This window comes from Onychomys torridus, unplaced genomic scaffold, assembly GCF_903995425.1.
Source record: "Onychomys torridus unplaced genomic scaffold, mOncTor1.1, whole genome shotgun sequence".
NCBI lineage: Eukaryota > Metazoa > Chordata > Mammalia > Rodentia > Cricetidae > Onychomys > Onychomys torridus.
Window position 1 is genome coordinate 1,161,778 of NW_023412870.1, and position 27,441 is coordinate 1,189,218.

Sequence of the window (27,441 nt, forward strand, 5' to 3'; positions counted from 1 at the left end):
CCCCCCTTCTTTTAGTTTGAAAAATTACATTTATTTTGTGGGGTGGGGAAGAGATATGAGGGGTGGGACATGTGTGAGGTCAGGAACAGGTTCTTTCCTTCTGTCACAATGGTCTCAGGGCTCAAACTCAGGAGGTCACACTAAGTAGCAAGCTCCTTTGCCCACTAAGCCATCTCACCAGCCCCAAACAGGTCTTTATTTATGGTTCAGGATTCTCACTGCATGCATATTTCATCTTGTCTTCCTGGACTGGATTTCATGTTTTCATTCTTCCTCCCCCGAGGACTCCTCTACTCTCGAGGTATTTCCAAGCCTTAAGGGATCATAAAGAAAGCCAAGCAAATGACCCAGGATTACCCAGCACTTAATGGGTCTGCCTGATTTCTTACAGCACAAGTGATCCAGCAGGCTTCCCTTCCCCCTAAAGCAGATGTCACAGATGGGGCAACAGTAGATATTTTGCTTCCTGTGGGTGTTCTGGTGGGAGCCTACCATCACAGACATCTGGGAGGACTCCTTGCAACTTAAGTATTGGTTGGGCTGATTTTTGAAGTGGAACTTGAGGTGGGTTAAGAAATAGGTCTTCTTGGTAAAAGGTACTGAACAATAGGGGCAGCGGATCTTTCTTCTCGAGCGCCTCACTGGAATAGAGCTGGGTCTGACATCCAGCGATGAGGCTCTGCTGTTCCTTGTCTTAGTCCTGGCCACTGGTCCCTGGATCACTTTTGCGTGCCTGAGGATGGGAGCCTGGGATCTAGGTGATGTACGTGGAGCCTTCACCTTACGCTCCTGGCTGCCAGCCACTGGCTTCCTGTTTTGGTGTACCTTCATGTGGCGTTTGACCTCAGACTGATCCCGGAAGCGTTTTCCACATACAGAGCATGAACTGGGCCTATAACCTAAGTGAGTACGTCGGTGACGGCTCAGTCCAGAGGCATCACGGTAATTCTTGTCACAGAGCTCACAAGCGAAAGGCCTCCCTCTATGATTCTGGGGCTTGGAGCCGAGGGCTTTGTGGCTAGTAGCCTGCTGGGCCTTGAAAGGAAACTGGTGATTAAAGAGGTTGGTGTACTTTTTGTAACATTTGCCACAGGTCAGACAGAAATAGAGTGGTCCACCTTTGAACATCCCTGTACAAGTAACAGAGGCCTTCTCCTCCTCATCTCTCTCCTCATCGTCCAGGTTTGAGCTAGGTTTTTGAGATTTTCTCTTGTGTCCTGTGGTAGAGGAAGCAAAATACACAGTTTAACATGACAACATCAAAACAACCTTCAAAACTCAACCGTTCATCCTTGGATCTTATAGGATAGAAATAGGAAAAACCAATAAATAAAAAAATAAAAGCGGGTTGGGGATTTAGCTCAGTGGTAGAGCACTTGCCTAGCAAGCGCAAGGCCCTGGGCTCGATCCTCTAAATAAATAAATAAATAAATAAATGAATGAATGAATGAATAATAGATGCTGGCTTACATCTTTGAAATCCATCTTCTCATTTTCATTCTCAATATTGCTCATATTCCCACAGATGACAAGACCATATGGTAAGCAATAATCTCCCCTCATCCCTGATTTCACATGTGTCAGCCAGTCCAAAAATATTAAAGGGAGAATTCCCCACTGTAAGCCACATTCACATAACTTTTTTTTTTTTTTTGAGCTGAGGATCAAACCCAGGGCCTTGCACTTACTAGGTAAACACGCTACCACTGAGCTAAATCCCCAACCCTCACATTAATGTCGATTATAATTAATCTATTTTATTAGTATTTTAGTTTAGTTTATTACTGTGTCTAGTATAAAGAAAACAGAACTCAGGGACTGAGGATGTAACTCAGTAGTAGAGCCCTTGCCTAGTATACGCAAAGCCCTGGATTCAATTGCTAGCTCTGTAAAAACAAACAAACAAAAAAACCCACATAAATTGGACCCAGTGCTATATGTGGTTGTAGCTTCGGAAACCACCGGGGGGAAAAAAAAAACCAAAACCCTCAGGATAAAAAAAACTTTATCTCCATTTTGGCAAACCAGGCATGCAAGTGCTCCCCCAGTCTAAGTCTATTTGTCATGTAAATCTGGGGTGAAAAGTGATAGTGTTAATTATTAATAATTGAACTGGGATAAGAAGCAACCAGGAGATGCGGCCACCCTAAATTATTCCTCTCAATTCCTTACTCTTATCTCAGGAACAAGCCTACCCTTCTCAGGCTCAACATTGTTTATTCACTTTCTCTTGGGAAGAAATTGTTAATCGAAGGGTAATCCTGACATAAGCAACCCACATGGAATCTCTCAATTCTTAGAAATTAGATTCCTTGTTTTGAAAGTCTTGGCTATTCATCATGAAGTCAGTGGACCTAAACCTTTGATCTCAAGGTTTCTTCTAGTCCCAGGTCTAATCAGGATGGAAAGGTATAAAGAAATTGAGATGATACACTGAGCCTGGAACCTATAGGACAATTCTACGATTGTCCTCGGCCCTTTTAACCTTCCTCTCTCCTTTGCATTTTTTCAACTTTAAAATTACACTTTTATTATATTTTTATTCATGTGTGCATGTATATACATGCTACAACATGCTTATGGAGGTAAGCAGACAACTTGTGGGATTGGTTCTTCCTTCCAAGTATATGTCAAATTCCAATTGTGAGCCTTGGTGGCAGGGCACTTTTAACCACTGAACCATTTTGGTGGCCCATGGTTTTGTGAGATGACAGGGCCTCTAATACACCATGAAGCTGGGGTGTTGGGATTACAGATGTGAGCTACCATACCCTGCTTCCTTTGTGATTCTTACCTGCTGTCTTTGGGGGATGGAAACCTGATCTCCTCCGTCCTTTTCCATTTTGCATGGTGTTCTGATCTGGTTTAGGCAGAAAATATTTTGGCTGTGAGTGGAGTTATACTTTGGGTGGGTGGGAGGCATAGTTTTATTGTCTTTGTCTCACTGTGCAAGCTGGCTCTGAACTCTCCATTCTTCTGAGTGATGCACTACTGTGACTGTCTGCAGTGTGGAAATGAAACAAGTTGGTCCCGTACTAAGACCCTTTATTTATTATGCAGAGAACAGGCAACCTCTTACGTGCCTGCTTTAAGAACTTCGATCTAGGGCTGGAGAGATGGCTCAGCAGTTTATGCACTTGTTACTCTGTGGAGGATCTGGATTTTGTTACCAGTAACTGCACGCTTATAACCATCTATAATTCCAGTTTAAGGGGATCCTGCACCCTCTTCTAACCTCTATGGACACCAGGCACACAAATAGTGTACATACAAACATGCAAGCAGAACATTTATATACATAAACTAAACCCAAAAAAATGTGGGATTTTTGTTTTTTGTTTTTTGTTTTTTGTTTTTTGGAGACAGGGTTTCTCTGTGTAGCTTTGCACCTTTCCTGGAACTCACTTTGGAGACCAAGCTGGCCTCGAACTCACAGAGATCCACCTGTCTCTGCCTCCCAAGTGCTGGGATTAAAGGTGTGCGCCACCCTTTGTTTTTGTTTTTAAGGAACATTAATCTAAAACACTTGGTTGCAGAAAAAAATATATATTTAAAAAGGCAGCTTCTAATATAATGCCTTGCACACAAGACTAAATAAATATTGGTTGGATATAGAGGCAGGTGTTTTTTGAGATAGTTTCACTATATAGTCCAAGATGCCTCAATCTCTCTAACCAATTTGTGATCCTCCTGCATCAGCTCCAGAAGTGTTGGGATTATAGGCTTTTGTCAAGAAACCAGCCCTGAATAGGCAAATTTGCATATTTTCACAATACAGTGACAGTGTTAAAAGGTGTCTTGGGGTTGGGGAAGTAGCTCAGTAGATGAAATGTTTGCCATGCAATCATGAGTGCTTGAGTCTGATTCCCAGAACATGCAAAAGGCCAGGTGTAGTGCTACTTGGATGTAATGCCTGTGTCTGGAAGCAGGGACAGGCAGATTCTTAGGGGTCACTGGCCAGTTAGCCTAGCTCTATCAGTGAGTTCCAGATTAGTGAGACTCTACCAGAAACAAAACGAACAGGGTGGGTGGTGTCCTGAGGAATGAAGGCTCAAAGTTGACCCTGGCCTCCATGTGAACACGTAAGTGTACCTACACACATATGCACACACAAAAAAACATTATCTTTGTCTTTCTGCAGGGTGTTTTTGTTTTCAGGTTTATTTTTAATTTGTTTTGTGTGTATGTGTGTCGAGTGTTTTGCCTGCATGTATATATGTATGTATACCACATACATGCCTCGTGCCCACAGAAGTCAGAAGATGGTGTGGGACCACAGGAACCAGAGTTACAAATGTTTGTGTGCCACCATGTGGGGGCTGCAAACTGAACTCAGGTCCTCTGCAGGAACAAGTGCTCTCTACTCCTGAGCCCCTCTCTGGACCTATGTAGCTTTTTTGTTTTGTTTTCCCGTGTAGTCCAGGCTGGCCATAAAGCTGCTATGTAGCTGAGAATCACCCTTGACCTATAGTCTTCCTACCTCCACTTCCATGCCCAGTTCATCATGTAAGTCTTCATTTCTTTGATTTTTACCCCTGAACTTCATAACTCAGATCTTCCAGGTACAGAACTAGGAGCCAACTTTGATCTACCTGAGCAAAAAAATCAAATATATATCCTAAGGCTATAGGACAGGGAGAGTAATGAGGGAGTCATGATCTCTTACCTACAAATGTTAGGTTCTTAAAGGTTTCTGACAGCACATTCTGGTAAACAGCCTTCTGCTTCTCAGTCAGACATTCCCATTCTTCCTGGGTGAAATCCACTGCCACATCCTCATAAGTGATTGGTATCTGGAGTGGCTGGGAAGACTTGAGAATGTAAATACATAGACTTCAAGTGACTGAGGTAACACCATCTTGCCCGGACTTTGTCTGCTTAGGGACCCTCTAAACAGTTATATCAGCCTAGGCAACACATTCAGGATTTTCTATGATCCTGACCATAGCCCAAACTCATAACCAAAATATCTGAAGTGTGTAGCCAAAAGCAAATATTACCAGGTTCCCCTAAACTATTCCTGACATTGTGGTTTTTGCCTTTATAACTGCTGCACCCCTGAGCTTCTATGCCAAGAGTTTTTCCAAGGCGCTAGCCTGCTCCTGGTCACCAGCTTAAATGAAGGACTCCTATTTGGCCTTATATGCATGGCAGTGTGTAATGTTCTCACCTGGACTATAAAATGCTGACATATTCTCAAAATTTAGAGACATCAAACTTAAGAGAAAGATAATGCCATGAAAGGAAAGAACAAGTATGAAGAAGGGCACAAAGTCAGGAGCTGTGGTTTGCAGAAAGGAGAGGATGGATACACAAAGAAGGAAATCACTGAATATAGAGAAGTGGAAAACTTAATGGCTACTCTTACAAAATCTGTGAAGGATGCTAGGGTAGTATGGGAGAGAGATAAAATCTTGTAATTCCCCCCCCCCTTTATTTGGCCTGGGACAATCTGAAGTTCCACTAATCTACCGACAGGGTACTGGGTAGAAGACCTCAGAGGCTGTGGCCTTGCATTTTTCTACCTGATCTTTTTCCCTTCCACTGTTGGACTTCACTGGTAATCTTGTTATATGCATGTGTGTCTTCCTCTACCTTAGTTTTTTGAGAAATCTCTCTTTGAACCTGGAACTCATCAATGCAACAAGAATTATCTGGCCAAAAAGCCTCTGGGATTAACCTGCCACATCTAGTTTCTTGTGGGATTTATTTTATTTTATTTTATTTTATTTTGGTTTTTTTGAGACAAGGTTTCTCTGTGTGGTTTTGTGCCTTTCCTGGAACTCACTCTGTAGCCCAGGCTGGCCTCAAACTCACAGAGATCCACCTGCCTCTGCCTCCCGAGTGCTGGGATTAAAGGCGTGCACCACCACAGCCTGGCCTTCTTGTAGGATTTATTTTGTCTTGTTTTTAAGTGGGGACTGAAGAACATTGGGTCCTCTACTATAATCTTTCTTCTGGGCTCCTGTAGAGCAGCTAACATGCTAACTATTCCACGGTGCAGTATGTTTTTAGTTGTTTCTCCTTCTGGTTTTAGTCACTTCTGGCCTGGTCCCCAAGATTAATGGGACTCTCTACCTCCCAGGCACTAGGAAAATAGGGAGGTCCTATGTGGTGATATTTTATTTGTATGTTAATAAATAAAGTTTGCCTAGAGATAAGACATCGCCAGCCCATAAACAACAGGCAGGCAGTGGTAGCACACGCCCTTCATCCCGATCACATGGCAAGCAGAGTCTGTGTGTTCAAGGACACACTAGGGAACAACTAATCATGCTGACACACGCCTTTAATCCCAGTACCAACCAGAGAGACCTGGAGGTCTGTACAGACAGGCAGTGACAAGGAAGTGAGGTAGCTGGGCTAAGAGCCAATGAAAGGGCAGAACAGCAAGGCAAGATGGTTCTTCAGGTTCCTGCTTCACAGAGGAAACTGCCAGACATTCTACAGGACACAGAGAGAAGCAAGTGAGAGATTCTAGACCTGTTGGCTGAAGAATGGATGCCCTAATATTACAGAAGAACTTTGAATGACTGTACAGGCAACCAGCTGTCTCTGTCATTCTAGATTTTTGGAAGTTGCTTACAATGTACTTCCTGGTTACTTAGATAATATTATATCCTTCTGAGGTCTTTGATGTAGTTGAAAACTAGATAGTTATAATTTTGCTTAGTTATAATAAAAGATAAATTAGATATGAAACTTTACTCACAAATATAGGATAGATAGAATATTTTCTTTAATTTTACAAAATACAAATAGACTAGATATTGTAACTGTAAGTCTTGCTTGATAACTGTTACATGTAATTATACGATGTTAAAGTTAAACCTTTCCTTTTTGATTAGACAGAAAAGGGGAGGTGCTGTGGGATGTTCTCTATGCTGTGAATGTGTTGCTCTGATTAGTTGATAAATAAAATGCTGACTGGCCAGTAGCCAGGCAGGAAGTATAGACGGAATAAACAGACAAGGAGAATTCTGAGAAGAAAAAAAAACAGAACTGAGTCCAGAGATGCCTGCCACCGTCCAGGAAGCAGCATGTAAAGGCAACAGGTAAAGCCACAGAACACATGGCAACATATAGATGAACAGAAATGGGCTGAGTTTAAGTGAGAGAGCTAGTCAGTGGTAGGCCTAAGCTAATGGCTGAGCAGTTTTAATTAATATAAGCCTCTGTGTGTTTACTTGGGTCTGAGCAGCTAGCTGTGGAACCAGGTGGGACACAGGGAAACCTTCACCTACAGTCCTACAAGGCCCCAGCAATTGATACTGCTTCTTGTAACGAAAGTGTCTACTGTAAAAGACTGTCTTCCTTCAATGTTCAGCTGTACAATTTCTCCTCTTTCACAACTGATAGCTTTAGTTCCCTCAAAGCCCAGGCCGTAGAGTTCAGGGTTCTGGTTACCTGTTTCTTAGCTCCCATTGTTCGGTAACGCCAGGCTGGTGCTAGGTGTTTGAAGTTTATTCCAGACTGCTTCTAGTCACTGTTTGTTGGTGCCCACTTCTAGAAATGTGAAGTTAGGGAAAAAGATGTAGTATCAGGAAAAGGAAAGCAAGCAGCCAATGTTTCCTTAACAGTCACTAACTTCCTGCACTGTGACGAAACCTCCTCAGCAGTGCCATTTGAGGTAACAGTTAATGATTCCATCTTCACAAACCTCAAACATAGTGATGTTAAGTCAGTCACTCAAGGACATTTGACGGAGTTGGGGGGGGTGTTAGTTTTTTAATTCTAGATTCAGTACCACTGAAAAGTACATTCTTGAATTTGTCACACACCACTGAGCCTGTCTCTTTATTCTCCCTGATTTGATCTCATTGGAAACACGAAAGTAAATCTCTCTCCCAGGACCAAAGATTAAAACATAGATTCTGTGACCTGAATATGTGTGTGATGCCCTGGGGCTCAGACCCAGGGGCTTGTGCATACTAAGCAAGTAATGTACCACAGAGCCTTATGTATACCTCAAGCTCTGTTAGATTTTGTATAGATATGTTATTTACAATTGAGCTATCCCCTGATGACCTCTTAAGCTAAAAATATGATTAGGTCAGAAATGTAGGTAATGCACCTAGCCTACAGAACCTCATAACTTAGTAACATAGCACACTGTGGAGTGTGTTGTTTCCCTCCTAATCTGCTAGCTGTCTGGAAACTGCAGCCTGTGACCACTATCCTGCACAGAGACTTCAGAATATCCTATGTCCTAGTGCTAGTCTAAGGAGAAGTTAACTCAGACCCCCAAATACAAACTGAATGAATGTGTAGGACTCTCCCATTATCTTGAACCATCTTAAGTCTTGGCATCATGAGTCAGGTATCACTTCTACAACCAGATCCTTAGAAAGCACAGTGATAATAATACTACAGCATTCCTTGTTCACGTGCAAAACTTTATGCTGATTAAAAAAACAAAAAAGGTCTCTTTCTGTGGACAGCCATGCACCCATTTCTCCTCTCCAGATGCAAAGGAAAGCATTAAAGGCATAAAAACATCGTCCTCTCTTTTTCTGCTCACTTCTTTGGTTAAGAGAAAATACCAGCACGGAACAAGGCATTGCTAACTGGATCCCCAAGAAGTTGCCAGAAAAGCTGCATTCCTAGGATCTGAAGTTGATTTTCTTCCTTCCTTCTCTGTCTTACCTACATTCCCCTCTCCCTTTCTTTTAAGACTCTTTGAGACTGTTGCTTGAGGTGTACAGATGTAGCATCTCTCCCATTTTTCAGCCATCCACATTCCAAACAGCTCTATACTAGTGCTTTCAAGGACCTGCCCTTAAATTTTCAGCAAGTAAGACCTTGCTATCATCAAGTCTTCACAATGGCAGGAAGATGCAAGTCTGGTGATCCAGCCTATTTCCCAAGCACCAGGAAGACTGAGACAGATCTCCATGAGTTCTGGGCAGCCTGGACTACAAAATAAGTCTCAAAACAAAACACACACACACACACACACACACACACACACACACACACACACACACACACACGATAGCAGGGAGCAGTCCTTAGTACAGATTTAGGCTGCTTAAGAAGACTGCCAAGTATTGCTTACCTCCTCCCTCTTTTACCTCCTTTTGTACTTTCCTGGTCCAGGAGACTCGAGAGTGGAAGGAGACTGAATTAAGACTTGGGTGTTAATAGGCAGGAAGTCCCAAGTGGGTTCACCTGTACCCTGGACTGGCCCCTACCCTTCCATAGGGTAAATTTCTGGGGGCAAACGTGTGGGCATTTCTCAATCCCGAGTCCACTCCTCCCAACTAAAACCCATTCATGATTTCCCAAATCTGAGGAGTCGGGCGGGCCAGAATAGCACTTGTAATTCCTGAGCTCAGGTGACCAAGAAAGGAAGATCAGGCAGCCTTGCTTACTGCAAGACACCCTGTCTGTCGGCCTCTCTTTCTCTAAATCCCCCCCGCCTCTCTTCCACATATACAACCTGTGGAGACAGGCCGGACACCGTAGGCTTTGCTGGATGTGCCCGGCCCCAGCCCCGAAACGCCCGGGGTTCAGCCGCGTGAGCTTTACCACCGCGTTGCCGGGCGGGGAGGCCTCCCCCAGCCGGTGCGGGTCCCCTCGTGGTTCCACCGGGGCTCTCACAGAGGCCGCAGCCAGACAGTCCCTCGGCTGGCCTACAGTCTTCCCCAGCGCGGGTCCTCCGGGCGGCTGCCCCGGACTGCGCACGCTCACGCCAGAAACTCCGTCCCCCAGCCCCGACCCCCCACCCCGCCCCACCTCCGGAGAACGCAGCTCCCCGAAGGGCGGGGCGCGTTCCAGCCGGGACGGGAACGCGGCGGCGGGAACTCGGAGGTGCTTCTGCCCCAGGTCAGCACTTCTCGGCGCAGTGGCCACACCTTGACTCGCAGTCCCTCCGCAAGGTCAGAAATTTAGATCTTCAGAAACCCAACGCCGCGCCTTCTCGCCCCGCCTACGATCGATCACCACCAGTCTCACCTGCGCTAGGAAATCCCTTTCCCCAGAGTTATTACTTCTTAACAGGGAGGGCAGGGAGGGTTCCTGAGCGCCTGACTCAACTTTGCTAATTCCAGTACTAGGCAGGTGGAAGTGAGTTCCAGGCCAGCCTGGACTACACAGGAAGAAAAAACAACAACAAAAAACACATAAAAGACACAACCGCCCTCAACCTGTGAGCATTTTCTTAATGAGTGATCGATGGCGGAGGGCACAGACCATGGTGGGTGGTGCCATCCCTGGGCTGGTGGTCCCAGTTCTATAAGAAAATAGGCTGAGCAAGCCATGAGGAGCAAGTCAGTGAGCAGCACCCCTCCATGGCCTCTGCATCACAGCTCCTGCCTCCAGGTTCCTGCCCTGTTTGAGTTCCTGTCCTGACTTTCTTCAGTGATGAACAGTGATCTGGAAGTGTAAGACAAATAAACCCTTTCCTCCCCAACTTGTTCTTTGATCATGGTGTTTCATCACAGCAATAGAAACTTTAAGACAGTACTTATGTGAGTTTACCAACCCCTAAGCAAATTACTGCAGCCCCGGTGGCTCTGGTGTTGACAGTATTTAGATCACAAGGCAAGCACAGAAGGACTGAGATCCAACATCTGAATAGAGCTGCTGATGCACTCAGTGTAGAATGCTTGCTTAACATACAGAAAGCCCTGGATTCCATTCCCATTACCACAAACAAACAAAAATCTGAACATAAGCTCTATCCAAACTCCAGGCTGACTACTAAAGTAAGTATTCATGAGTGTAGAAAAGCCAGACTATGCAGGAGGTCTTTAAGAGGCAGAATCTGTCCTGGTCGAATTTGCATTTTTGTCCCGCCCCTCCCCTCCCCCCAATCAGCAGACATTGAAGCAGAAAAGGTCTTGATGAACAGCCAGGTGCTATCGAGTATGTATAATCTCAGCACTAGAGACGGGATTGCAGCACATTTGCGGCCAACCTAGATTACAGAGAAAGGGTGGGCACAGGGGCTGGAGAGATGGCTCAGAGGTTAAGAGCACTGGCTGCTCTTCCAGAGGTCCTGAGTTCAATTCCCAGCAACCACATGGCGGCTCACAACCATCTGTAATGAGATCTGGCGCCCTCTTGTGGCCTGCAGGCAAAACACTATACATAATAAATAAATGAATCTTTAAAAAAAAGAAAGAAAGAAAAGAAAAGAAAAAGAAAGGATGGGCACAAAAGCCTGAATAGAAACTGGCCAAATCTTACTGATCACTAAATCACACAGATGCAGAACAAACCATACCTCCTCCCCAAACGTAGCAACTGAGTCCAGGGAAAATGGAGCATGAATGTCACCCAAGGCTGACATAATGGGGTACAGTACAGTCCAGGCAAGTTAACATGCATCTAATAAAACAGCCTGAGGATGTAGCTCAGTGACAGGACATTTTCTTAGTTTATGAGATGTAAGGTCTCAAGTTTGAGGCTTGGCTACATAGGAACATCTTGTCTTAAAAAAAAACAAAAAACAACAACAACAACAAAAAACGAAAACAACAACAACAAAAAAAAAAAAAAACCCAAAGAACCAAAACCCACCGTCACCACACAAACACGCAAAAACTGGCAATGTTAAGAAAAGCCTAATACAGTGTTTCCAGACTTGTTAAACTATGAAAACTCTGAGAGATGGAGCACTGGCTGCTCTTGCAGAGGATTGGGGGTCGGTTCTTAGCACCAACATGGCGGCTCACAACCCTCCATAACTCTAGCTCCAGGGCATCAGACACCTTCTGGCCTCTGAGAGTACCAAACCTGGACTACAGCGTGAGTTCCAGGAAAGGTGCAGAACTACACAGAGAAACCCTGTCTCGAAAAACAAAACAAAACAACAAAGAACATATAAGTGGTGCACACGTGTACATTCAGGCGAAATGTGTACCCGCACACATAAAATACAATGAAAATAAAATTTATTTTAAAAATGTTTTGATATCTCCTGCTCTCTTTTCCTCCTCTGCCTCTCTCATAACCTGACATGTCAATGGGTCATATCTATGTGAAAAGCGGCACTCTAGCTAGAGAAGGTCCTAAGCATGTCTCCAACTGCACTCACTCCTGAAGCATTGATATCCCCGTCTGGACTTCCTCTGCCCCTTTCTCTCTGGTCTCCACCCACCATTCATTCCTTTTGGCCTCTCTCCCAGCCTCAACGCCTCTGTTTTGGCTTCTGGTACCTCCCTGTCTTTCCAGGACAAAGCCCTGGGTGGTTTGGCTCCTCCTCCGTCTATTTGTGGAAAATTCTGGGCTGGTTCCCAGAAGGAGGGAAGTCCCTGCACAATAGGGACTACGGACTAGCTGTGTGGTCAACCTGGAGACTTCTGTCGTGAGTCAGAGTCCACCAACACTCAATGGAGAAGACGCATCTGTGTTTGCGTGGACCCGACACAGCTTTGAGTACTGAGCCTGGCTTAGTTGCTGAAAGCTTTGGTGACCCTGGGGACGTTTCCGCCCGCGGGAGGCTAAAGAACTAGGATCTTCTGTCCTCAATACCAGGGCCACACGAGGGCGCTGCTGCTCTATCCTCCTAGATTGCGAGAGCCAGGAGAGGACAAGGTTGTCTGGGAATCAGCCAGAAATGGCCTCCTGAAGGCTGGGCCAGGGTGTAGGGGATGAAAATGCCTCGAGAGCCCAGGACTACACAGTAGTTGGAAGAAAGTAGAGCTGTTAGAAGGCATCCTGTCGTATCTCTGCGTACTACCCTCTCTGATCCCTTGATATGAACATTATTTCCAGTTTCTATTCCCTTCCTGAGGGTTGGTTGGGGGGTGAGGGGAGGTGGGAATGAGGGGTGGAGGTGCTCTCATCCACACAGGAGCAGAACCAGGGATTCAACCCATTCAACCCAGGGCACATATTAAGCAAGCAATCTATCACTGAACAACACTCCCAGCCCCTGAAGACTATTTTCTAAACATGGTCTTACACAAGGGCTGGAGAGAGATGGTTCAGTGGTTTAGAGCACTTACAGCTAGTTCTTGCAGAGAACCTGTGTTCGATTCTCAGCACCCACATCAGATGGCTCACAATAAGCCTGTACCTCCAGCTCCTCTGTCTCTCACACACACATAAATAAATTTTAAAATAAAATAAAATTTAGAATGCTTTTAGATTTCCAAAGAAACTGCAAAGGTGAGGCACAGAGCCTCCAGTCTATGTTTAAAAACATCCTACAAGGCTGAAGATACAGATCCATAGTTAAGAGCAGTCTGAATGTAAAAACATTTTATGTACAACTGCAGGAGAAATAATACACAGATAGCTTGAACATAAAAACAGGTTATAGTTCAAAAGTTCAGAGTTATTTGAAACTGGAAAATATTTGGTTACATGGCGCCCAATGTGTTGGCAAGAGTTTCCACCTAAAACCTGAGAAAAAAAGATTCTAAAATGGAGCTAAAAACAGCTTCCTAGTTGTCTCTCTCAAGTTAGCTGCAGCCTGCCGGTTTGAGCTACTATGGCGGGTTCCTGGCATGTGTGCCTAACCTACAGTGTGGCGGGAATGAGGAGTCTACAAGTGTCAGAGTTGTGCACCACACTCTTGACTTGCCATGGGTAAATACCTGTAAGTGTATTTATTGTATGCTAAGTCTTTGCTTAGTTTTAGAGAAACTACTGAATATCTTCCATGGTGGCTGTCGTATTTATATCCCTGTCAACAATGAATGAGGGCTTCTGTTACCCGTAATTATTACTAGTACCTCCTATAAAATTCCTTTTTTCATCTCTGTGACTGAATAGTTTACAAAAAGCGACATAAGGGAGGAGAGGTTAATTTTGGCTCACAGTTCAAGGGTATGGTTCACAATGTCGGGAAGGATGGTTACAATGACCTGCAATGGTGCGCTGGAACTTGTCTGCTGTGAATATCGCTCTGTGTAAATAAAGTTCTGATTGGCCAGTGGCCAGGCAGGAAGTATAGGCGGGACAAGAGAGTACAGAATTCTGGGAAGTAGAAGGCTGGAGAGAGACACCGCCTACCGCTGCCATGGAAAAGCAACATGTAAAGACACTGGTAAGCCACAAGCCATGTGGCAAAGTATAGACTAACAGAAATGGGTTAATTTAAGATAGAAGAAGTAGATAACAAGCAGCCTGCCATGGCCATACAGTTTCTAAACAATGTAAGTGTCTATGTGCTTTCTTGGTTGGGTCTGAGCGACTATGGGACTGGCGGGTAAGAGAGATTTGTTCTGACTGGGCCAGGCAGGAAAACTCTAACTACAAATGGCACCCAATGTGTTGGCAAGAGTTTCCACCTAAAACCTGAGAAAAAAGATTCTAAGACGGAGCTAAAAACAGCTTCCTAGTTGTCTCCCTCAAGTTAGCGGCCACCTGCCAGTTTGAGCTACTATGGCGGGTTTCTGGCTTGTGCGTCTGATCTGCAGTGTGGCGGGAATAAGGGAAGGAGTCTACAAGCAACACTTTGCTCTGCTGCATGGTGGATTTAGCCTTTGCTAGTTAAAAAAAACAAAAAAAACAAAAAAGGGTTTCTAGGCTATGCACTGCTTTGATAGAACTGCTTCTGATAGTTGATGATACACATGGCTCCAGACCCAGAGCTGGCAGTAAACTGTACCGCCGCCATGTTAGGAAGCAGAGGTGGGCGGAGCCAGCAGCCACAGCAACGTTTCAGTCTTACAAAGATGGATATTACACAGAGAATCTGGTTTATGTTGTCTTTGGGATTTTTAACTACAGAAAAAGATTTGATCGTAAAAGCTGTTGAGTTAAACAAGTATGTAAATTTTAAAGGTACCTTGACTTCAAAATTTGGATATAAGGATATGTTGCTTTGGAAAGGAGTCTCTGCTTTTGTTTCCACAGAAAATCAGAGGCTATGGATTTGTTCCAGATTAAGATACATCAGGTTTGATCAGCCAAGACCACCTGAAAGGTCTCCAATGACACCATGGCCCAGATGATCCGACATCCAGAATGGTTTCAAGACAACTGGCTCAGAGGTTCACCCTAATGGACTACTCCATAATCCTTAAATTTTCTTTGTGTCCCCATAAGATACAGCGCCCCCCCCTCCAGCAGGAAGTAGTAAGAAAAACTACGCCCACATTCCCAAAATTATCAAGCTGGCTTTGGAGATGGAATTGGCTCACTCCTTCTCTAAACCCAGACATATTGCTAAAAGAAAAGGTTAAGAGATTCTTGTGTCCCAAATCAGAAGAGCCCTGTGGTGTGGGACAGAGAAAAACCAATATTTTTCTTTAAAATAGATTGATTATAAACATGATCTCTTTCTAAAGAAGAAAAGGGGATATGATATAGATATAATAGGATAAAAGGGTAGTTTAAGGAACTTACTTCTAAAGAGCAACAACTTGTTTAAAATGTTTTACATTGGTATAGACTTTAGTCTATTGATACAAACTTAAAGTTAATTTTGTTATACTGTGTGCATATTTCTACTCATGTTTAAGGTATTATGTTTGTATAGCTCATTTAAATTGTAATGGATAATTAAAAATAGATTAATAATTAGTCATCTATGATAATCATACTCATAGACATGTTAGTTAAGTCTTCTAGATATACATAGAGATATTTCAGACAGATAGGTAATCTTCAAATACTTCAAAGACCTACAGAATATGGCATTTAAAATACTTTTAAAATTTAGACTTTCTGGACAGTGAGACATGTCTGCTCCTGGCAGCACCAATTTACTTCAGAGAGGAGGATGGGCATTGAAGACTCTTCCTATCTTATCTTCACCTTGGCAAAAATAGCCATTTGGGCAAGAAACTGTTCTTGCCTGGACTGCTCGATCACCTGGACATGCAGGACCCATAGAAAGGTGACCACTAAACTTTGCTTGACAAAATGGTCCTTTAGGTTCCTGCTTCGCAGAGGAAACTGCCAGACATTCTACAGGACACTGAGAGAAGTGATCAAGAGACTCTAGCCCTGTGGGCTGAAGACAAATGCCCCAACTTTACAAAGGAACATTAGGTGACTGTCCAGGCTTCCAGCTGTCTCTGTCTACTCTTGCAAGACTCCCGAAAAATGCTTGCATCCTTCTCCCGGTTCTCAGGTAATATTATATCCTTCTGAGGTCTTTGATGTGGTTGAAGACTAGATAGTTATAATTTCCTCAATTGTGATAAAAGATAAGTAAGATATAAAACCTTAGACTCACAAATATAAGATAGATAGGATATCTTCTTTAATATTATAACTGTAATTCTTGCTTGATAATTGTTTTGTTATATGTAATTGTACTATGTAAAAGTTAAAACCTTCCTTAAAAAAAAAGAAAAGGGAAAGTGCTGTGAATATCGCTCTGTGTAAATAAAGTTCAGATTGGCCAGTGGCCAGGCAGGAAGTATAGGCGGGACAAGAGAGTACAGAATTCTGGGAAGTAGAAGACTGGAGAGAGACACCACCAGCCGCTGCCATGGAAAGCAACATGTAAAGACACTGGTAAGCCACAAGCCATGTGGCAAAGTATAGACTAACAGAAATGGGTTAATTTAAGATAGAAGAAGTAGATAACAAGCAGCCTGCCATGGCCATACAGTTTCTAAACAATGTAAGTGTCTATGTGCTTTCTTGGTTGGGTCTGGGCGACTGTGGGACTGGCGGGTAAGAGAGATTTGTCCTGACTGGGCCAGGCAGGAAAATTCTAACTACACTTGTCCACCTCAGGTGGATCAGGAAGCAAGAAGGAAGGAAGGAGAGAGCTCAGCCAGCCTTCTCCTTTTCCCACAGTCATTCAGTCTGAGACTTAACCCTGTGGGATAGTGCCATTCACATTCAGGGTTGGTCTGCCTTCTTTAAAAGCTGCCTCACAGATATGCTCAGAAGGGTGCGTCCTCAGCGGTGCTAAACCAAGATGAGTTGATAAGATTAATCAAGGGGCTGGAGAGCTGCTAGCTCAGGGAATCTGACACACCAATGCACGTAAAATAAAATTAAATAAATTAATCATAAGCCCATCCCATGTCAACTCTACACCCAAACTATCACTTTATAACCCATAATATTCTGCTCTTAGACCCCATAAAGTTTCAAATCCGTCTCAGAATTTAAAATGCAGGCAGTTGCTGGGAACAATATGGCTCCTCTGGAAGAGCAGTAAATGATCTTAACACGGAGTCACCTCTCCAAACCCAGTTTCCACAGTCTGGACAGCTGGAACATTCAGAAGTCTAAATCCAAAATCTCCTCTGAAGCTCAAGGCACACTCTTAACTGTGATCCCTGTTTAAAAACAACAAAAGGGGTGTGGCTTAGGTGCTCCAATATTAGCATAAAGTATTTCCATTCCAAAGGGAAAAAAAGAGGAGTGGGAAGATGTAGTGCCCTGGAACTCCCAAGTTGGGTAACTGCAGCCCTGCTTGCCTGACCTTGACCTTGATGTCCTCCCTATGCTGATTCCCTGCCGGTCTCCACCCTCCTGAATGCTTAAGGGAAGTTCTTTGTTTGTGTATCCTGCATTTGGTGTAAACAGCTTAAATGAAAGAATGTAGAATATTCAGTAGCGAACTTCTGCCCTCCCGGGTTCCTCCATTGTGCTGTAAGCCTGTATTTAAGGTTCCCTCCCTTCTTCAATAAACGGCATTCGGCATCCCCTGCCACGAATGACCAGCTGTCTTTTGTCTCTGTTTTTTGATCCACAGCCCCTCGCTCGGACATGGTAAACGGGTGGTGGTAGTGCGGGCGATACCGCAACAGGAAGATAGCAGAGAAAGATTAATACTTTGGTTTACCTAAAGCCCAGCAGGGCAAACACCAACTACTGCAACTCTGTGCCCAGTGTCTGGGGCTCCTGATGGCATCCAACAACAGCCTGGTGTAGCCTGGCTCCTCCAGTCTTGCCACCTGCAATGCTTGAGGCCTCCCTTTGGGGATGCCTCCACTGTGTGCCTTTTAGTTGTTGTTATTGTTTTGAAATAGGGTCTTGCTGTGTGGCCAAGGTTGGCCTAGAACCTGTAGCAATGCCTTTTGCTGACCTCCACAGTTTCAGAATTCTAGATGTGAACTGTGACACCTGGGCTAGAAATCTGAGTTGTGATTTGTTTGTTTGTTTGCCTCAAGGATTTTGTTTAAAAGTTTATCAGGTTTTTCAGACATGTTTGTATTAGACCCTGAAGAGTCTAAAAATTTTCTCATTTCTGTGGTGGTCAGGGAATTCACTTCCTGGTATAAGCAACAGGCCTAGAAAAGCATAGTTGGCCGAACTGTTCCATCTGTAAATATAGGGAAGTATGAATGGAAGTGAGGAGGATACGGCTGCTACAAGGATTGGTTGAGGAGTTTTATATTGTAGATGTGGGGCAGAGTTCAGACAGATGCATCCGGAAGGGTCCAGACTGAACCAGGCCAACAGACTGAACTGGGCCAGGAGAGAGACAAGTGCCAGAGGAAGAGAGAGAGAGGAAGTCAAGAGAGGAGCCACTGACCAAGAGGCAAAGAGTGATCCAGGAGACAAGAGAGCGTGTAGTCAAAATGGCTGAGTCATATAGGAAAGAGAAGCTGGGGGAGGGAAGTGAAACCCTGGGTTGGAGGGGGTTGGGGGATGGGCAGTGCTGGGGGGGATCCACAGGTGCTGAGTGATACTTGTCCTGGGTTTCTTTGAGACCTAATAAAGTAGCCATACAAATCTTTGGAAATGATGTACAGGAGGACAAGAAGTAAAAATAATTTTGTGGGGGAGGAGGGGTGTGGATGGTGGGGAGTGAGACTGTTCATTATATAGCTCTGGCTCTACCTGCTATATAGACCAGACTGGCCTCGAACTCACAGAGATCTGCCACTGATTCTTGAGTGATGGGATTATAGATATGCATTACCATAGATGGCTTGGAAAAGAATTATCATCTATATCTATCTATCTATCTATCCATATATATATATATATATATATATATATATATATGGATATATAAGATATCTATTTTGGTTTTTTGAGACAGGGTTTCTCTGTATAGTCCTGGCTATCCTCTGTAGTAGTAGTTCTCTGTAGTTCTGAACTCACTCTGTAGACCAGGCTGGCCTCAAACTCAGAGATCTGCCTGACTCTGCCTCCCGAGTGCTGGCATTAAAGGCATGTGCCACCACCCAGCAGGAAAAGAATTTTTTAAATACACATATCTTGTTGCTAGAGAAGTGGCTTAGAGGTTAAGAGCATTTATTGCTCTTACAGAAGATCCTGGTCCATTTCCCAGCATCCACATGGTGGTTCACAACCATCTATAACTCCAGTTCCAGAGGATCCTATGCCTTCCTCTGCTCTCTGTATATGTAAGCATACATACTATGCACATACATACATGTAGGCAAAACATTTACATATAAAATGAAATGAATAAATATAAAATTTTAAAAGTCACTGCTGTTTAAAAAACAAATCTTGCTGGGCAGTGGTGGTGCACGCCTTTAATCCCAACACTCGGGAGGCAGAGCCAGGAGGATTTCTGTGAGGTCGAGGCCAGCCTGGGCTACCAAGTGAGTCCCAGGAAAGGCGCAAAGCTACACAGAGAAACCCTGTCTCGAAAAACCAATTTAAAAAAAAAAAAATCTTACCTTATAGATAGAATCTTACAGACAAAAACAGCATTATTGCTTTTGGGAGAACATTTAAAAGAACTTCTTAAAGATCAGGGCCCTCCAGAGGTTCCTTTTTCCCTCCAGTAAGATGAAACCACACACACTAATGGGTTGATAATCTTTAGTTACATCCTAGAACTGAAAGGAGAAGATTCAGAACTGGAGTGTCATTGACACAAGTGTGCTTTTCTGTACTCTTGGGTTGTAGAAATTGTGAATATCTGACATTTCTGATTCCCTTTAAGCTGTTGGAGTCTATGAACAATGTACTAAATCATCCAACTATCACAGCCCACTCCATATTATTAGGCACTCTTAGTGTCTTAGGCCTTTGGGGTCTCTGACTTCTCATCAGTGTATATTTAGAGGGGATTTTGTTATATAAGTTTAATGTCGCCGTTAAAGGAAGTGTTTTTATTTCCATGTCCTCAGAGCAAACCTCAAGCTTCCTACTTTATTGCCTTTATGGAAACTTATCTGGATTTAATATCTAAGAAAAGAATGACATGTGACAGGAAGTTTCATCCAGCTCTAGGCATCACACGCTACTGAGGTTGGACTGGAACTGACCACAGACCCATAGCCCTTCCTGAGAAGGAAGCAAACCTTTCCCTTTAGAAGAACACTAACCACCTCCCACAAGATTCGGAAGAAAGAAAGAACCTGTGGTAAATTCTCTCTTTCAGCTGGATTTCTGTTTCCACTTCTTCACCCTATAAAGCCAGTCTTATTGGTAAAGGAAGAAGGCAATTGGATTCAGAAATCAAATACACTGATTTGCAAAACACAAAACCCTCTTGGTATTCCCTCATGATGCTGTGCCCCAGTTTATCCCTGGTTTACAGTGGTCAGCCTCTGTTCTTCTTTCTTTTAGATTCCCTCACACCCAGACTTGCTATTTCTCTCTGCATTTACATTTAGTGGGAGAAAGTTAGTCTGGGCTCTAGTACCTTGGCCATGTGAGTGTCCCTCAGGATTTTCTTCAATACCTAAAGATGTTTTAGATTTCATAGCATTTACCCAAGGCTCCAACCACATGCAGTATGCTCATAATTTCTTAACCAGATAAGATAGGGTGTCCTTATAGACATTATTCAGAAAGTTCCTGCCAAATAGACTATATGAAGTTTCCCTATCTAAATGTCAATGTCTGCAAAAACCTGCTTTAGCTTAGGACATGAGCTATCTCAGGGCACTCCAAAGCTCAACTCAAAATGCTTTTAATTTTGTCCAAACTAGTCCAGTTATGAAAAAAAAAAAAAAAAGGAAAGAAGGGTTGGGAATTTAGCTCAGTGGTAGAGCGCTTGCCTAGCAAGGACAAGGCCCTGAGTTTGATCCTCAGCTCAAAAAAAGAGAAGCAGTTATGTACTATTATGATCAATCCACATGAGTCTATCAAATAGATAACAGAATTTATTAAGGTATAAATTGAGGAAATACACTCATGGTTACAGAATGGAGTAGACAGCACAAGCCGTCCTCTGATCTGACTGGGAGCAAATCCACCTCGCAGGTCAGAGCAGGGAGAGGGGGCATGTGACCTTCTCCAACTCCTTATCAGAGGTCGTGTACAGCAGTAGGAAGCACTGCCTCCTTTGGGCCATATAGCCTAAGGTCATGGGCGGAGCAAATACCACTACATTGTACATTTTAGGTGCAACTGGCTGCCACCAGTTGCTAATGCTACTCCTAATGCTACTGTTGTACCTGTTTCCAGAAAACCCCAGAGACCACCAAGGAGCCAGTTTCCCATACAAACACATAAGGGTCCTTTTATTCAGGTTCAACCTGGGCCACTGCATGGCAGATGGAAGGAAATGTGGCGGCCGTGAGCCCAGGTGTGGAGAGTTTTTATCGGGAAAAATCACAAGCCAGGAATTAGCAACTTGGAATTGGGTAGAAGGGAATAAGGGGCGAGGTAATTTTTTGAAACTATTGGTCTAGACTTTGGGCATAAAACCATTTGAAACCATTGGGTTAGACTTTTGGTGGGGAACCACAATCTACTGAACAGGATCATCTGGACTTCTCAGCAGGATTACTAGAGATCTTCAAGGGCGGTAAACTGCAGACAGGATGTCTGCAGGAGGACACTGCTCTGTATCCGTTGGAGTTGTCATGGCTCGTTCCTGAGGTCCTTCCTGGAACTGAGTACAGCAGGTGGTCTGAGATGGTGGCCCTGCCCTAAGATGGACCCTGTAAAGTCAAGTCCAGACCTCCACACTGCCTCTCTCATTCTGTGCCCTCCTCTCATTCTAAAGCTCAGCGTCTCAGCGTCTCTCCCTCAGAAGCCTTAACTTCCTCTCGAACTCCAGGTCACCTGATTTTGAGAAACCTTTGAACTGTACTGCCACAAAGTGGGATTGATAGAGGCATCATGGGGCAACCTTTGCCTCACAGATTCATACGATGGTGCTTTTTCGTGCTGATTGGATCCTCTGACAGCATGCATGCCCAAGGCCTGTGTGTGCTGACAGTCTGCCACCCTAGTCTGCCAGCCTCTTGTTCTAGGTTCCTCATCTGCCCTGATGTTCTTCATGAGTGGTTTGACACAGCACTTTGAAAGCAGGAGGGGGCCTTGTTGGGAAGCTTTAGCACTGCCCATTTATTCTCTTTCTTCTAAAATTGCTTTCCAAAAGGCATCACCACAAAGAAACAATTGAGTTACCTGAAGAAGTTTCTGAATGCCTCTTGTGGCTTCAAAACCGCTCCTATAGACCTGAGTCAGTCATGTGGGCAGAACAGGAATCTCCGGTGGTCAGGGGCAGCTAGATATACAACGGATGTGAAGATGAGCTTGTAATCTACTGCCATTTAGGCCCAACATAGAACAGCAGTCCTTAAAGCATGCTCTGTGGAACCCTCAGGGTCACTTAGATGCTTTCATGGGAACCAAGACACCATAATATTTTCTTTTATAACTTACTTGCCATATTTTACTGTAACATTCCTGACAGTGGGTTAACCTGTTGGCACCTTAGTATGACTCCAGGCCAAGGAACCCAATTGCAATTGGAATTATTAATTATTGTATTGTCCAATACAAATTACAGAATAAAAAAGGCGATTTCACTTTTTAAATGTGCTGTTTAGTTTTCTGTTTTTGTTTGTGTGGAGACAGGGTCTCATGCTGCCTACGCTGGCCTCAAACTGTAACAAGCCTCTCTCAGCCATCCAAGTGTTGAGATTACAGGCCCGCACCACCATACCTGGCCTATTTTATATATACACTCATTTGTTTTTGTTTCATGTGTCTATGTGTGTGCCTGCTTGTCTGTATGTGCACCAATTGTTGCAGGAGCCTGAGGAGGCCAGAAGGGGGTGCTAGAACCCTGAAAGTGAAATTAGGGGTGGTTGTATCCATATTCCTGATCTCCAGATTATCTAATTCTGAGGAACTTTCATTTATATTGCCACAAAACAAAATTACCCAATATGGATGTTGGAAACCCAACCCAGGTCTTGTACATTTCTCCAGACCCTATTTTTGCTGTCGTTGTCGTTGTTGTTGATTTATTAAAATGATAAATGTGGGCGGATATAACATGCAACATCTCTCTGAGGACCTCACTTATTTGTGAAAGCGTACAGAGATCCTAAAAACAAAATGTTGAGAATTTCAGGCACAGCTCCCCGCACTAGGTGTTAAATTCCCTGATCTCAGGCATGACTCTCAGGTCTGGTCTGTAAAGGAGGAATCTGGGGTGGCAAGAAGCCAAGGGCTAGGGATTCCTCCTTACCTTTGGGTTTCTCCAGCTCACCACCTTTCTCGGCTGTCTGGGTCCTTCTGCCTGAACACGTGTCCTCACTCCCACTGCATGTCTGAATTCTGTAGAAAGCTCAGTCACCATGGTCTCTCCCCAGAAACCACAAAGCTATACCATCCACAGAAAGGAACAAGGTCTCAGTCGCTCTGGGCCTTCTAACACCAAGGATGGGAAGCTCTGCACTTTCTGCCCTCCTACCACTGCTCACCGGAGCTTTGGCCTTGACCCAGGTCCAGGCAGGTGAGTGCTGGCCAGAAACTGCCAAAGTCTGGAAGAGCAAGGGCGTCGGGCGGGGACAGTACCCCGGAAACCGGGTCTCCGAATCTTCCCAGCCAGACCCTCCCGCTCCTGTCCCTATTCTGCATCCTAAGCCCTGCTGCTCCCAGCTCCCCTCCCGCCCGAGCACCGCCACAGATTCCGGGAGGAGGGTCTGGATCTCACCGCCCTCCTCCATTCCCCAGGCTTCCATTCCTTGCAGTTTTTTGCCACCGTCATGTCCCAGCCTGGTTTGAGAGAGCCTGCCTTCATCTTCGTCGGCTTTGTGGACGACTCACAGTTCCTGTGCTACAACAACCAGCGGGAAAGTCAGAGGATGGAGCCCCGCGCGCTGTGGGTGAAGCAGATGGGGCCCGAGTATTGGGAGCGGCAGACCCGGACAGTCAAGGACATTGCAAAGAATTCCCGAGTGAACTTGAAGGAGGCTATGGGCGTTTACAACCATAGCGAGGATGGTGAGTGATCCCAGGGCTGGGGCTGAGGTCACGACTCCTCATCCTCACAGACGACACCGAATTCCGGGGTACTCAGGCTCGAGGCTGTGGAGTTCGCGGAGACCCTGAACCTAGGGGACCCGTGGCGGTGTATCTTACGGTTTGGGGTTCAAATAAGACCGGGGGCGGGGCCAGGCTCTCACGTCTTTCAGTGTGTGTCCGGCTGCGACGTGGGGCCCGAGGGACTCTTCCTCCGTGGGTACGAGCAGCACGCCTACGACGGCCGCGATTACCTCGCCCTAAACCCGGACCTGAGCTCCTGGACCGCAGGCGACGCGGCGGCGCAAATCACGCTGAGCAAGTGGGAGGAGGCTGATGTCGCCGAGCAAAGGCGATCCTACTTGACCAGCGAGTGTGTGGAATCGCTCCGCACATACCTGGAGATAGGGAAGGAGACTCTGCTAGGAGCAGGTACAAGGGGCCTTGAGGAATCTCCTCCATCTATCCTCGGGCTGGGGCTCACGTCTCCCCAGAAGGGAGGAACATGGATTTGAATACTACCTATCTTTGCATCTGGAGAGGGAAGAGTGATCCTGGGTATCCTGATCAAACACCAGAGAGAGGGACTCTCCCGAGGGAGGGATCAACCTACTCTCAGGACGGTTGAGAGTCTGTCTCAGGAAGGAAGGAGAGAAGATCCCTGAAATAACCAACAGCGGCTCCCCAGTCTGCAGCCCTTTGTGATCCATGGCCTCTCATGCAGGATCCCTGCCCATAACCAAAGTCTTCAGCGTCTGGCTCCAGTGATGCTGAGTCTCTCAGCCCTCACCCAATCAGGACCAGAAGTTCCTTTCTCCCTTGGGAGTCCCGACGTCTATCTTGTCTGAATCATCCTGATTCTAGAGCTTTCCAGGGAGTAGATTATCCCAGATGCCTGAGTCTAGACTACTGTGTAATGCTTAAATCCCTCCACCGCCCAAATTCTCTCCATTCCCAGAATGGTCACATAAGTACCATGCAGTTCAGAAAAGAATCTTAGATGCCTGAACTGTCTGTTTCCCTCAGTTCCTCCAAAGGCACATGTGACCCAGCACACCGGTCCTGAAGGAGATGTCACCCTGAGGTGCTGGGCCCTGGGCTTCTACCCTTCAGACATCACCCTGATCTGGCAGCTGGATGAAGAAGACCAGACCCAGGACATGGAACTTGTGGAGACCAGGCCTGCAGGGGATGGAACCTTCCAGAAGTGGGCAGCTGTGGTGGCGCCTTCTGGAGAAGAGCAGAGATACACATGCCATGTGCAGCATGAGGCACTAACCCAGCCCCTTGTTCTGAGATGGGGTAAGGAGTGGTGTGGACATAGAGATGGTCGTTAGGAAAAGTGGGACCCCTTCTCGAGACCCTGAGAGGGTCATGGCTAAGAGAAAGAGGCCAGAGCCCACACCTTCTCTTTTTTTCCCTTCCCTTCCCAGACCCTCCGAAACTCACCATCCCCATCATGGGAATCACCGCTGGCCTGGTTCTCCTTGGAGTTGTGTTCACTGGAGCTGTGGCTGCCATGGTGATGAGGAAGAGCAGAGGTAGGGAATGGGGTCTTACCTGAGGGCTTTTGTCTTACTGTTACTATAAGGTTCTGAACTCAGGAAGGAATTTCTGAGTTCTCCCATCCTGCAGTTTCCTCTAACTTCATAGAAAAGGATGTAGTTACACATTCTGTTGTAAAAATTGACTTTTCCCATTTTATCTCCATCCCTTGGCCATTTGTCTCAGCTCTTGAACTCTCTTTACACTTCAGGGAAATACCCCTCTGAGAGTCTAGAAAGGAAGCAAAGACCAAGTCTCTCAATCACCTTCCCAAAAGCATTCCTGCAGTTGAGCACACCATGAGTCCTTGGTTCCACCAATCAAATGACCACATGCTGGACTTTGGTTCAGCAGACGGTGATAAGGAAAAGCTGGAACTTCACAGAATGCTTTTGGCAAGTGTAACATTGCCACATTGTTTCCAGGAGCTTCAGGGAAAGTGTCCCAGCCACAGTGACCAGCACATGTGTGCAGTGACAGGGATGTTGTGTTCTGTGCGGCACCTGGCATTGATGGACTTGTGTGTTCTCTGCCTAGCTGTGAATACTCAAACTTGGTTCCATAATAGAATGATAACATTCAACCCTCTAATATCACATGCAGAATTCTTTTATGTTTAGTAAGTACAAGATTTTGAATTCTAGTATCTTTACATGAAAATAAGAAATCAATTTGGGGAATTTTCAGATAGCAAATAGTCAGAGGTTTCCATTATGTAAATGTCTTCCACTTGAAGCTAAACCCCATGGGAGAGAAAGCAATATGTATCTGCTAACATGACAACTCAGGGCTGATGACATGAATCCTTTCTTACTTTCTCAGGGAAAATATTATATTCCCATTTGAGGTTGTTCTTCATTGTGAGTGATGCTCTGATGATGGGCATCAGTGACCTCAAACCTTGTTCTAAAATACTCAGATTTCTTCCCAGACCTGTCTTAGATAGTTGAGTGTAGAGCCCAGATAGTATTCCCTCCCTGCCTTGGGAAAGGTTTTAAAAATATTTTCATTATTTATGTGTATGTGTCATTGTAAGTATGCATACCACCTACATGAAGGAGGCTTCACGAGTCAGAAAACTTGTTGGATCCCCTGGAACTGGATGTTTGTGAGCCACGGTGTGTGTGTTAAGGAACTAAACCCAGGTCCTCTGCAACAGCAGCCAGTGCCCTCAACCACTAAGCCATCTCTCCAGTCAATTATTTTTAATAAAGATTTTTTTTTATTTATTTTATTTTGTGTACATATGTTTGCCTGCTTGAGTTTATGTGCCCTGTGTGTGCACCATCCAGAGGAGGCCAGAAAAGGACATTAGATTCTCTGGAACTGGAGTTATAGGCAGTTGTGAGCCACCATGTAGACCGTGGGAACTGAACCTCGGTGTTCTGCAAGATCAACAAATGTTCAACAAACTACTGAGCCATCCTCTAGTCCTCTCTGCACCTTTATTTTGGCAGGTCCTCGCACTGTACCCCAGGATGACCTGGAACTCACCATGTAGCTCTGAAGGCTAGTCTTCATTGTCAACTGGACTGGATTTAGAATCTCCCAGGACTTGCAATCCTGGAAATTTCTGTGAAGATGTTTCCAGAGAAGATTAACTGAGGAGGGGAGGGCTTCAATGAATGCGGGTTGTGGTGGTATTGTGTTCTCCAAAATATTGTGTGTTCTCCGAAATAAATTTATCAGAGAACAGGATGGCCACAATATTAAACATGAGGATAGGCAGTGGTAGCACAGGCCTTTAATCCCAGCACTCAGGAGGCAGAACCAGGCAGATCTCTGTGAGTTCGAGGCCACATTGGAAACAGCTAGGCATGGTGACAA

At 44.9% G+C, this 27,441-nt stretch overlaps 2 protein-coding genes and 1 long non-coding RNA gene across 4 annotated transcripts; 1 reads left to right on the forward strand and 2 right to left on the reverse strand.

Annotated features, from left to right (window-relative positions):
- Positions 1-15: 15 nt before the first annotated feature.
- Zfp57 (ZFP57 zinc finger protein) lies at positions 16-9,700 on the reverse strand. The gene is made up of 5 exons (XM_036176333.1): positions 9,059-9,700; positions 7,408-7,506; positions 4,667-4,811; positions 2,795-2,860; positions 16-1,217 (listed from the first exon to the last, which is right to left on the reverse strand). Exons 2-5 carry the CDS (start codon positions 7,423-7,425, stop codon positions 265-267), a joined length of 1,182 nt encoding a protein of 393 aa, XP_036032226.1. The 5' UTR covers positions 7,426-7,506; positions 9,059-9,700; the 3' UTR covers positions 16-264.
- Positions 9,701-21,329: 11,629 nt separating this feature from the next.
- On the reverse strand, positions 21,330-24,605 carry LOC118575980. 2 transcript variants are annotated; one of them, XR_004943899.1, is made up of 4 exons: positions 23,529-24,605; positions 23,294-23,382; positions 22,222-22,321; positions 21,330-21,700 (listed from the first exon to the last, which is right to left on the reverse strand). It is a non-coding gene; the product is annotated as an uncharacterized LOC118575980 (long non-coding RNA). The 2 variants fall into 2 exon arrangements; XR_004943898.1 differs by having other exon boundaries at positions 23,294-23,428.
- Positions 23,381-27,282, forward strand: LOC118575979 (popy Class I histocompatibility antigen, A-1 alpha chain-like). Its single transcript, XM_036176346.1, has 6 exons — positions 23,381-23,560; positions 23,782-24,051; positions 24,226-24,501; positions 25,096-25,371; positions 25,503-25,610; positions 27,072-27,282. The coding sequence occupies exons 1-6, from the start codon at positions 23,488-23,490 to the stop codon at positions 27,113-27,115; spliced, it is 1,047 nt and encodes a 348-aa protein (XP_036032239.1). The 5' UTR covers positions 23,381-23,487; the 3' UTR covers positions 27,116-27,282.
- Positions 27,283-27,441: the final 159 nt, after the last annotated feature.

Excerpts from the sequence above, each read along its gene's own strand:
- LOC118575979 (XM_036176346.1), top strand. The coding sequence starts at position 23,488 with ATGGGAAGCTCTGCACTTTCTGCCCTCCTACCACTGCTCACCGGAGCT. Across the intron at positions 25,372-25,502 it reads GCCCCTTGTTCTGAGATGGG|ACCCTCCGAAACTCACCATC; the intron begins GTAAGGAGTGGT and ends TTCCCTTCCCAG. Across the intron at positions 25,611-27,071 it reads GGTGATGAGGAAGAGCAGAG|GTCCTCGCACTGTACCCCAG; the intron begins GTAGGGAATGGG and ends TTATTTTGGCAG.
- Zfp57 (XM_036176333.1), bottom strand. Across the intron at positions 2,861-4,666 it reads TAAGAACCTAACATTTGTAG|ATCAGAACACCATGCAAAAT; the intron begins GTAAGAGATCAT and ends TGCCTAAACCAG. Across the intron at positions 1,218-2,794 it reads CCATCCCCCAAAGACAGCAG|GACACAAGAGAAAATCTCAA; the intron begins GTAAGAATCACA and ends CCTCTACCACAG.